A 12,643-nucleotide genomic window follows, 5' to 3' on the forward strand; every position below is an offset into this window, starting at 1 on the left:
TGCTTTCAGTTGAGTGCTTCACATTTCACAATCCTCAGGTTCTTATACCAGGAAAAAGCATTATTTTCCATATTATTGAAACATTTAAATGTGTTAGCAGCAGGTAAGATACTGAGGCCACGTCCAGACTACCCGCCGTATTGGCGGGTTAAAATCGATTGCTCGGGGATCGATATATCGCATCTAATCTAGATGCGATATATCGATCCCCGAGCGCGCTTATATCGATTCCGGAACTCCTCAACCCCAACGGAGTTCCGGAATCGACAGGGAGAGCCGCGAACATCGATCCTGCGCGGTGTGGACGGGTGAGTAATCCGATCTTAGATATTCGACTTCAGCTACGTTATTCACGTAGCTGAAGTTGCGTATCTAAGATCGATTTCCCCCCCGTAGTGTGCACGTGGCCTAAGTATGGGAGTACAGTGTGCTGTCAAGGACAGTGTCTTAGTGAAAACTAGCAATATAACATACTAGTTCACAAGGGGTTTCTATTTTATGCTCTGGTCAGTTGCTCAATTTGTTTTCCTTCTTTTTTTCTCCTTTTGTTTTCAGTCAAGCTTACCTCTGTATTTCCTGATTTCAGTTTGTCCAATTTCCTCAGATCAGATTGTAACTTTAGCCCCTTCATCACCCTTGAATTTTAATTAAAAAAAAATCTGAGAAGGAGAAGAAATCAAGTGGATTGCAACAGCAAGCTAAAGAAAGCTAGAACAGCTCGATAAAGTGGGGGAAGTGTTGTAGGATGATCGGGAACAAGGCAAAATGGCAGGGAGAGAGAGTTGGACAGAGGAGGTACATGGGTCTAGGTGATGTGCAAGGAGAAACCAGAGAGGTGGGTGGCTAGGAAACTTGCATGATCAAAGAGGCAAGCCCTAATCAGACAGTTCATGCAGTTTTATGCCTAGAGTATTCATTTTTTAATAGGTCTGGGGCAAAATCTCCTCATCCCCACTGAAGTCCATGGGAATTTTGCCTTTAATGTCATGAGGGCTGAGATTTCACCTCCTCTCTACAAGTGGTTTAACACTCTTTGGTTGATGTACTGGCCCTATTGAAGTAAATGGCAAAACTCCCATTGACTTCAACACACACTCCTTTGTTTAGAATAGGCCTGTTTAATAACTTTTGTGAACGTGTGCTAATAACATCATAAAATCATACAAGTGTAAGACTGGAAAGGACCTCAAGAGGTCTTCTACTCCGGTCCCCAGCACTTATGGCAATACTATGTAATAACTAGATCATCCCTGACAGGTGTTTGTCTAAGCTGTTCTTAAAACCCCCCAATGATGGAGGTTCCACATTTTCCCTAGGCAATTTGTTCCAGTGCTTATCTCCATAACAGGACATTTTTCCTAATGTCCAACCTAAACCACCCTTGCTGCAGTTTAAGCCCATTGCTTCTTGTCCTATCCTCAGAGGTTAAGGAGAATAATTTTTCTCCCTCCTTGTAACAAGCTTTTATGTACTTAAAAACTGTTTTCATGTCTCCCTCAGTCTTCTTTTCTCCTGAGTAAGCAAATGCAATTTTTTCAATCTTTCCTGATAGGTCACGTTTTCTAGACCTTTGTCATTTTTCTTTTCTCTGGACTTTCTCCAATTTGTCCATAGCTTTCCTGAAATGTGGACACAGTGCTCCAGTTGAGGCCTAAGCAGTGCAGAATAGAGTGGACCAACTGTTTATGTCTTGCTTACAACACTCCTGCTAATACATCCTACAATGATGTTTGCTTTTTTTTTTTCCCCGCAAGTGTTCCACTGTTGACTCATGTTTAGCTTGTGATGCACTATAACCCTCCTTTTCTGCAGTACTCCCTCCTAGGGAGTCATTTCCCATTCTGTATGTGTGCCACAGGCACTCAGCAGCAGCCTGGCGGATCAACTTCTCCCCCAGAATCTCCATATTTGCCCCCTTACAAGTCCTCTGGAATATGTCCCGTCTTCCATGAGTTTTTGAAGATGATCACTATTGGCTCAGCTATCTCCTCAGTCAGTTCCTTGAATATTCTAGGATACATTTCAGCAGGCCCTGGTGACTTGAAGTCACCTAACTTGTTTAAGTAATTTTTAACATATTTCCCTTTTCTTTCCCCTACCATCATACAGTGGTAATTTACAACTTTACATATAAAGTTGTTACATACATTTCACCACGATATTATTGATCAGTGAGTTATTAGTTGTCAAATGCTACCTCACAAGGCATATTTTGTACAAAGATTACTGCAGTATAGGGTGCGAATAGTGGTGCTTAGTCACAACTGTATAATACGATATGATTTATTGCTAAACTTATTAAATTGCAGTCAAGAATTTTGCATCCATATTGGATTTGTTTTTTTTTTCAATTCAGAAAGTTCTTTAATTAAACTGGAGTATGAAATCATCTTCAAAGAGCCATTGAAAGCTATTCAGTGTGAAGTAAGCCTGCTATTATATGTTTTTGTACTGCACAAGAATCTTCTCTTGGGCATTAAAATCAACCAAGACCTTTATATATTTGAAGATAAGTCCCTATGCTTCCATACAAAGGGCCAGATTCTGAGCTGGGGTAAGTTGATGTAGTTCCATTGGAGCATTGGCCCAAACTTGGCAGAACTTTTCCTTTCACTGTTATGAGTGCTAAAATGTTAAGTTATGCTAATACAAATATAAATTGATAATGGTGTGATGGGTAAAGAACATACTCTCAAGATAAGCAGTATTTTTATTAGGCAAGTTTCAGTGGTAGCCATGTTAGTTTGTATCAGCAAAAAAAAAAGTGTCCTTGTGGCACCTTAGAGCCTAATGAAAGCTTATGCCCAAATAAATGTTAGTTTCTAAGGTGCCACAAGGACTCCTTGTTTTTTTTAATTAGGCAAGTTAGAGAAACTCAATTGAATTTATTCATATTTTCCCCCATATATGATACCATTGAGCCTAATAGATAGAAAACGCCAGGTGCTTTTTTAACCCTTTTGAGCAGCTGCAACATTTTACTAGTTTCATTGCTTGGCTCTGCCAAAAAGTTACTACTTCACCACTTTTCCCTGAAACCAAAAACGTACAAAGTTCCTAGTTCCCATTCGTATGCACCCTGCAGCCTCCTAGTCTAAGATCTGTTGGGGATTAGAGTGTGTAGAGTTGAAAGGTGAGGTCCAGCACAGAAGTCACACTATGGGTTCATCATTAAGGCAAGGGAGGGCGATTTCAGTACTAAGCATCTGGTATCGGGACTACAAATAGATTTTTGGCTGATGCAGTGCATGTATCTATGACTAGGAAGCACAGGTGAAGAGGATGTAACTGGAACTCCACTAAATACAGGATGTGGACAATAGCCACAATTTGTTTTGAAATCATAAGGCACTATATTTTGAAACAATTGTAGTTAATACAGGTGACATTAGAAAAGCCCTTAAAAATGTACTTACTTCATTCTGTTTTTCTGTTTCCCTTTGATGCATATAGATTCTCAGCTACTCAAATGACAAGACACAGTAAACTTTTATAAGTACATTTTTATTTAAAATAAAAATTAATTATAGTGCCTTTTTAAATAGGGTACTGCACAATCTTTATATGCAACACAGTTTTTGGTACAGAACATACTTATTGAGCAATATCCTTAAATTCTAAATATACATTAATGGCTTGTTTGAGAAACATGACAACATTAATTCTGATTTTTTCTCTTTAGTCATTTACCACTGATACAGATTTCCCATAAAGAATATTTGTTTTCGTCTGTACATGTGGTACACAGTCAAGAAGGCAGATCTCAGAATATTTACATTCATGCATTAATTTTAACACATTATCTTTGCAGTATAAAATCATATTTTTGTTTGTACAGATGCAGGGAGTATTGTAAATATATATATATATTTATAATAGGTCTGATTTTTTCCATTGCTTTACACTATGTATAGTAATTTATACCTCTACAAAGTGAGTGGAAAATGCCACCAACTCAGAACAATAGGTTTCTACCCACGTTGCAGAGTGTAAATGACAACACACAGTGCAAGGCTGTGGAGAATCAGGTCTGTACATGTATAATCTATACCTTAAACCTAGAAGAACTGTCTGTCCTTTATAGTCTGTTTTTGCAGCTTCTAAGCAGGGTCTGGGCTCTATGGTACTCATGTGTTTGTTGTGTCTGAATTAGCAAGGCCCTAAGCACCTTCAACTCTCTTGATGTCAGTGAGGGTTGGGTGCTCAGCACTTGCAGGATCAGACCCTTTAGAGCTGGTCTCAGCTCTGAGTCCTCTAATTGCAAATATTTATTTAAAATTAGATTTAAAAAGAAAAATAAGTTAATCCATTGTCTCAGACATAAAATATTCAGGTAGTTTATGTGCAAGTCTGACCGTGATTAGGGGGTTAAAGCTATAATCATCAAGTAAAGTCTTGTCTTGGTAACAGAGGAATGCAAATCTAGAAACTCATAACTCTCTGAGCCAGATCCTCAGCTAGTGTAAATCACCCTGACTTCACATCATGAGCCAGATCCTCATCTGGTGTATCTAGCTGTACAGAGCCTTTCAACACTTTATCATTTTAGAGGCTAAAAATATACTTTAAATCCTGTGAATTTCTCTTTTGAATCACCAATTCCTGCTGTACACAGTCACTGTTATAGTTCAACACTTATCTCTCAAGACTGCTCTGTTCCTTTTATATTTAATTAAATGTGTAATAAGGGAGCACACAATCCTCTTTTACTGAAGCTCTGCAGTTTTAAACAAAACCCTGAACTCATCAGAAAGCTTCAGAAGTCGTCCCCCAAGGCATTACCTCACTGGCCTCTCTTTTCTGAAGATTAGAATCCACTTCCAGTATATTTCTCCCAGTGCCCCTCTCAAGTTCCCTTTAAATTTTGCAGCAATGTATTCAACTGCATGTGGGGAAGTCAGGATTCTAAAAGCAGAATTATCCCTGCAGAATTTTCTACCTATTCCAAAAGCATGATCCGTGAATGTTCAGAGTAAAGTCTCTTTGGTAAAGCAGAGAGGAGAAATTGCTTATTTTAACTGGTGCTGTCCTAACTTGGCCAGCGAACAAAAAACAAATTTTAGATTTGTTTGTGCACTTCAATGCATTTAAAAAGCATTCAGCAATAAGGGATCAATATTATGGTGAACAACAATTTACAATTCATGTGCCTTAGTATGCTTATAGAAACTGTCCACAAATCTGGCTCCTACTTAGCTCCTATCTAGTGCTTGTCATTGTATCTCAAGCCACTGTCGTAAGGAAGGCAAGTATCATTATTCCCCTGGGGAAACTGAGGCACAGAGAGGCAAAGTGACTTGCCAGAAATTACACAGCAGGTGCATGGCACAACTGACAATAAAACCCAGGTCTCCAGAGTCCCTTTCCAGTGCTCTTTCCATTGACACATGCTGCCTCCCCATTCTGTGTTCACTGTTTAGGTCACACATTCCACTGTAAATAGTTTAGGGAGCCTGGGTTAAATTTTGATTATATCTTAGGTCATGGGTCAGAGTCTCTCTCCATTGAAATCAATGAGATTAGGATTAAGCCCGTATGGTCTGTGCTTAGATTTTTTGCAAAAACATACATTTTAATAGATGTAGTGATCTGCAAACCCCTTTGTAATCTTGCCCTTACAGAGCATGTCTTTAAAGCTTTACTAGGAAATAAAGAAAATCAGCGCACATTAAGATAAGGTGCTAATTGGGAGTCTGGACCATGATCGTACTATATACTCTCAGCTATGCATGTAACCAGTCTCAAACTATGGCACAGTTATACAAAAAAAAATAAAAAAGACAAAACATAACTACACCAAAATAATCTTATGGATTGAGAAACCCTGGAAAGACAGTAACATGTTTTTATTATAGTATTTAGGGGGTAATTGCCTTAGGCAATGAATATTTGCGACAGTGGATTCAACTTGTAAATTCTATTATTGTTAATTCCACCTAAAAACATACCGGTGTATTTTGTGCAAGCATACAATATAAATACAGCAGGGAAATATATGATCATGTTCTTGAGGTGAAGGGTTACTTATTTCTTTTCACACGTTGCATTTGCATTCACTCCACCTCAAGAAAGACTTGACATTTAAAAAATAATATTCATGTACCTAAATTGCTATATAGGGGTGACAGGCTGAAAAAACAATCACATAACTCCATAGATTCCTCAACAACAGTATATAGCAGCATTTTGTTTTGTCAGTGAAAGGATACATATATTTACATATACCCTATCCATTCATTAGGTAATAGAAAACTAGAGATGTGTCTGAACCAAAACTCTTGACCTGAGTACCCCGGAACTTTACTGGGGAAGGGCTTCAGAATCCAAATTTCACAGCTTCCCCATATCTATATAACTGACCAAAGACTAAACCATGAGACATGGAAAAGCCTCCAACAACGGGGTGTTCGAAATTCAGATCCAAGTTTTGCAACTCAGGCCCATCCTTGTGTAAAACTGAAAATATTAATATGTTGCAGTACTGACATGCTTAATGCCAACGTGCAGTTACTTAGTTAATGAGACTGCAATGGCTTGTTTGAGTTTTTTCAAAGACACAGTGACGAAGCATTATTGAAGCTTGACAGCAAGATGAGAAGCCAGCGTGTGGTATAACTTTCTTTTCACTGCATTGCTACTTTCAGCACAGTGATAAAGGGAGACATACAGACTGAATGACAAAAATAAAATTTCCAAACATCCTATGTCAGAAGGGTGGGGTGGGCAATACTGTAGACTAAACACTGGCCTTTACCCTAGGGGATTACTGATTAAATCTAACCTGAGATCCTAAGTGAAATGAGTCTGGTGGATTCAGCTTCACTTTTAATAATCTGCAATCCATGTCACAAAAAGGTACAACACAAGCTATCACATAGAATTTGGCACAACTGGCAGTCTCTGCCCAGGAAATGCAGAGGACTGAGCTAACACGGGCACACTGATTTACTAGTCACTAGTAAATAGTCCTCTAAGTCAGGCCTATAAAGTCCTTGGTGGGCCAGCTCAGGAAATGAGAAACCTTCAGGAAATGACACTTGTTTTCTGCCCCAGCAGCTGATCAGTGGATAGATAAGGAGGACTTCAGTTTCCAGCCTGCCAGTCCTTTCAACATGGTCAAGACCAAATATTCACTCCAAACTGTAAACAAAATCCTTTCTAGAGGGATTCTCTGATGGATCTGTGTGGTGCAAATACAGTAAATGTGCAGAACGTCACGCAGAGGAGAAATCTAGAACTTGTTTAAAGCTAGGAAATAAAGGATATGCAGGGGGAAATAGAGGTTGATTATGAAGTAACAGTATTCAAAGCACCTTTTAATATTCTCTTCTCTTTAATAAACTATGCTAATTGCCAATGATCATACCTTGACTTCTTTTGTTTGAAAAGTCTTCAGCTATGGAAATTGCATAGTCACCAGACTGCAGCTGTATTTCCTGGGTTAACTCTCAACTTTATGCAATTTTTGGTTGCTTGGTGGATTAATGGAAACCTTTTTCCTTCTAATAACATAATAGTTAATTAATACTATGAAGCTTCTAGCTTGTAAAAGAAAACACTGCACAAGCTGGAGAAGCATGCAGGTGAAGACTTCCACCCTCTGAATCTCAGACTCATTTATAATAAGTTGCTGCAACTCTGAACTATCACCTTCACATCAAAGGACCCTATTTAAGCAGCTCTTTGTGGACAATCAAAAATAAAGAGAGAGGGGAAAAACAGAAGCTGGAGGCATCATGATGTTGCTTTCAACAGATGTGGCATGCAGTGATTATGCCTTTGTGAGGTCTTTTTTCTGGGTAGCCCGGATTGGCAAGTTTATCTTCCCTTTGACAATCAGCAAGGCTGAAGAGCAGTCTGCTTTTCTTCTCTGAATAACTGATATGTGCACTATTCCCGAAATGAAGTCCATGGCCACAGAGCTCCTTTCATTTCCTTATTTCACCCACCTTGCATACTTTGTGTGTGTGCTTTTAAAGTTTACCACCTCCCATGTCTTGTGGGGGTCCCGGGGATTATACCACTGCATTATCAACTGTTTTGTTGTTCTGGGAGGACGTCATTGCATATTCAGCTCGACTTGTTCCATTCTCTTCTTTTCTCAGTGGTTTCCTTGGTTGATGACAAGTTCAAGGGAAGGGGAAGGGAAGAAGAAAGGACAAAGAAATATCTTCATTATGAATATAGACTGAAAACAAGGACATTTCAGAAATGTCCTAGGCTAATAATAAGAATGTCTTCTAGATGACAAAATGTTTTATTTTACCCCTTTCTGAATACAGGTCAAATCAGAAATTGTTTTCCTCCATCCTTTTGCTCTCCCTAGAACATGTTGATTCACTTATTTATGTTGTATCATAGACTCTTTGGCTTTTCAGTCCCAATCAGTATCTAAATATGTGAGTGAATTTGCTTGCTGGAAATACAGCCTTTGGAAAAAGAATTCATGATTTAGCTAGCAAGCAGTACATCCTGGTTAGGGGCATTGTAAGTTTTCTCACATCCCCACCACCACAGTGCTTCAAATTTGTCCTGGAGAGAGCGCATCATGGGTTGAGAAAGTAGCTCTGTCTCCATGCTTGTTCAATCCTTGGCCTCTCTCTTGAAAGGACCAAGTAATGCAAACTCTGAAGATGGAGAAACAGGTCCATGAAGAACTGAATTTCAACTAATTTCACATAACCCATTGAACAGTCATAATGTGACAGTTTTCAGTTGGTAACAAAATGGGTTAGATTTGAACCAGTGACTTGAAGGTGAAAAGCTGGGCGTACTGTGAGCCATTCCATCCGGTCAGGTTAACAGTTGAACCTGCCACTCTCTTTTTGCCAGTGTCATTAGTTGGTAACAGTCTACTACCTTAAGCTCTGGTAGTGGTGCACTTCCAGAAATGTGCTTCAGGGGTAGAAATCTCTAACAATAACTGAAACAACTGAGGAAACACATGGCTGTTCTGTATTTCAAAGGGTCCCTGCAGAGATAGACTTGAGTACAAGTTTCATACCTGAACATTTCCCATAATGTAGGATAACCATCTGTGATGCATCCTACCTCCCCCATGAATCCTCTCCTCCAAAGTGGTATACCCTTCATGTAAACGTGAATGTAAAAGGTACATCATACCGCAAGGGCAAAAGCACTAGTGGTTTTCATAAAGATGTTGGCCTTTAGCTTAAGGCACTTCTACTTGTTTTGTATGGCCAAGAAGACTAGAGGAGCAAACATAATATACCATTAAAATATCTGGTATTGTTTTGAGATGGTTTTGCAAGGTAAAGCACCAGAAATAAACTGTTAATACCAAGACAATTCAATACAGTACAGTTTCAATGGAGAAAAAAAAGTTAGTTGAAGGGTTTATGATGGCTGATTAAAAGACAACAAATTTGTTCCAGTAATAATGTACACACAGCACCTTTTTGCACTGCCTAGCTGCTGAGTGAAGGCTTGTTAATATTAATTGTGGTTCCAGCTGTTAGAGTCAATAGTATTGGAAGGGAAAATTACAAAGCTTTGTTGAGCTCTTTTTTGGTGATTATGTGCACACTTGTCTGTAATTGAAACACATTTGCTCTGGTTCTATACCTATATTTAGTTGTATTAAAAAGCACCCAACCCATCTGCCATCTCTCTCAGAAGAGGAATGAAGAACCGAATGGTTCCAGACCTTTTCGCTCTTCCTCTCTCCTTCTTATTAGAAACAGAGGAACAATTTTGTGAATTATTTTTAAATCCTAATTTTTTCAATATTCAATTTTTTAAAAATGTCAAAATCTGAAATTCAGCCCTATAGTTGTTGAAAAAATGGGGGAATTTTGACCATCTTTCTCTCTTATCTATTCCCCATATTTTTCTTTCATTCATCTTTTTATGTCCAATACCTTTCTACTTTTCTCTGATTGAATTCTCTCTTTTTACGCCTTCTGCGTCTTTCTTCACTTCTACATGGGCCTTTTTCTTCTAATCTATCTACTTTCTCTTTTTCTCTGCATTACTTCCTTTTTTGAAGCTCTCTTTTTCAGATTCTCTTGGCTCTCTATTCTCTTTCCTCCTTTTCATCATCTCCCTATTTCTCTTTTCCTCCCTTTTTGCTTTCTGTCCTCCTTCACTACCATCTCATGTTCACTGAGCGTGAAGCCTATATAGATCTGGCCTATCCGTCTTAAAACTTTCATTGGGAAATTCAGAAAGACCTACCTTCCAGTGGGTGAGGCCTCTCCAACATCAGTAGAATAGAGAGGTCTACAGAGACACTCTATGACTGGCCTTAACACACACTTAAACGTTGTGTTGCTAAGAGCTTGAAAATAATGAAATGGGATGGTATCAAAGTCATGATGGCTTTCTCCAGTCACAGCATCCTATTTTGCCTCATCACTGCTTTAGGGTTAACATTAGTAAAGCAGAACAGCTATATTATTGAATATCAATGATATAGCAATTTAAGACCTATACATTTCAGAATTATATTTTTGTTCAGGTATGGAGGAGTGGTGTATGGTTCACAAATTCAGGAAACCTTACCATTCTCAAATGTATTGCAGGTATATGAATTGTATGGGTCAAATTCTCCTCTTAATTACATCAGTGTAATTCCATTGACTTAATAGAGTTACACGAAGTGACCAGATTGATGAATTTGACCCTGTGTGTGTTAAATGCTATCATCCTTTTCCTACAATACTTAAACTGCCATTATATATGAGGCCTAAGATCATGGGCTCTTGTTTTTCTAGACATTATTTGCTTAATTCCATTTTTTTAAATAGTACGCTATGGGGAGAATACTTTTATCCCATTTAGTGTCTGATAAGATTGTCTGTTCCTCACCTCGCTCTGTACAAAACTCTTTGAATCACCTTTAAGATGATGTTCTAAACCAATGATACTCAGACTGAGACTTGTGAGCCACAACTGGCTCTTTAATGTGTCCCCAGCAGCTCTTTGCAGCACATGATATTAAAACTCTGTGTGATTTTAATTATTAATCAATATAAGTTATTAACCAATCAGGATGCTTTTGCTATGTTATTAACCAATTGTAGTTGATAAAAAAATACTTGGTCAGTCATTTTGTTATGAGAATAATATATAAAAATAGTAACTGAAGCCATGAATTCACACTACTGTGGCTCTTTTGGGTAATGTTGATGCTAATTTGGCTCCTGAACCACTGAAGTCTGAGTATCCCTGTGCTATAGCACTGTTATTTACACACTGCCACCTCAGTACTACTTTTCATGGGGTAGGTGTTCCAGGATTAGTGAGAGTGTAAGTGGGGAACTCTTCACATCCATGATACTCACTCAGTGGCAGAAGAAACAGGCGGTTCTCTAACAAGTGGTTTGCATCTCTTTAAAGTGCAATTTACTACACACAGAGCATTGATGTATAGCAAATCGATCAGTGTACTCTTCATAGAGAACAGTTTCAAATTAAATGTACATGCAGCTCTGCATAGCTTAAAGCAGGTGACTATGGCTCCCAGTACATGCGTGTAATGGTGCTTCAAAATCAGAGTCCATAATAACCTCTCCACCATGTATGCTTTAATGTGCATGTATCCTAAAATCAAGAGAGCATCAGAACAGCCATTTAATGGATACACTTCACATGTTTATAGAACCTCATGTTAAATAAAAGCTTAACATTGAATGGTAAATCATGTTTGTCAGATAAATATACATCCTATTCTCTGCTAGCTCTCTGCAACACTGAAATGCAACCACAACAATGCAATGCAAGTGGCCTTTTCATGTTCTTTCTTCAGCAAATTTCTTAAAGGAAAAGCATTTTGAGCACTTGATCTCAGCTAACCAGTGAAAATAGTTTGCCTGTTTTACAAAACCCTTTAGGCCAGATCCTCAGCTGGTGTGCATTTGGCATAGCTCCACTCACTGTCTTCAGTAGAGCTATGTTGATTTTACACAGTGGATGGTCTGGCCCTATTTATCTCAGTGTGACAGGACTTTGAATGGGTGTGTAAGACCTGCTGGACAAAAATAATAAAAGATCAGTGGATAATTATTTTAAACAAGAGATTATCATGCTTTGTAACATTTGCCACAAGCAGGTTTATTAAAACTTCAAGAGGCTGGGACCACCTAGAAATGGGAATAAAAGTTTAATTCAGAATGGGAACATGTAATTTACAAATTTAGGGCCCAAACCTGTGAGATGCTCAGCAGCCTGAATGGGAGTTAGTGTCTCTTTGTACATTGAAGCATCTCCAGGCCCAGTGCTGAAGAGGCTCCATGTGTGAAATTCACAGCAGCTAAAAGGATCAGGCTCTGAAATTCAATATTCCCCTAATACTTCAAAAAATTTTTTTTACTGTAGAAACACAGAAATGGAGTTTTCAGTGCCTCTGTGAAGTGAAAGCCAGTTTTATTGAGTTCAGCATACAGGAATAAAAAAATGCAGTAGTATTTCAATGTGCCACAATTCCAAAATATGGTTGCTTAAAAAAATATTCTCTCTTTTTCCTTTGAGAGATGTGGATAAAAGTAAGAGCCAGCATAAGTGGCTTTCTGCTACCTTTCTTCCACCCCGCCACTCAAGCCTGGAGGCAGCTAGCGGGTCATTTCAGTCCATATAACAAATTCAAGCAACCTCAGTAATGACCCATTTAGGGACTGTTCTG

At 38.5% G+C, this 12,643-nt stretch overlaps 1 protein-coding gene across 1 annotated transcript in view; it reads right to left on the bottom strand.

Annotated features, from left to right (window-relative positions):
• Positions 1-3,537: 3,537 nt before the first annotated feature.
• The window catches only part of PRIMA1 (proline rich membrane anchor 1), an 82,863-nt gene continuing 73,757 nt past the window's right edge, over positions 3,538-12,643 (bottom strand). The window contains exon 5 of the mRNA XM_050953359.1: positions 3,538-8,112. Coding sequence (XP_050809316.1) covers positions 8,016-8,112 — 97 coding nt within the window. The 3' untranslated portion in view covers positions 3,538-8,015. The remainder of the gene's footprint in view (positions 8,113-12,643) is intronic.

This window comes from Gopherus flavomarginatus, chromosome 5 (assembly GCF_025201925.1).
Source record: "Gopherus flavomarginatus isolate rGopFla2 chromosome 5, rGopFla2.mat.asm, whole genome shotgun sequence".
Taxonomy (NCBI): domain Eukaryota; kingdom Metazoa; phylum Chordata; order Testudines; family Testudinidae; genus Gopherus; species Gopherus flavomarginatus.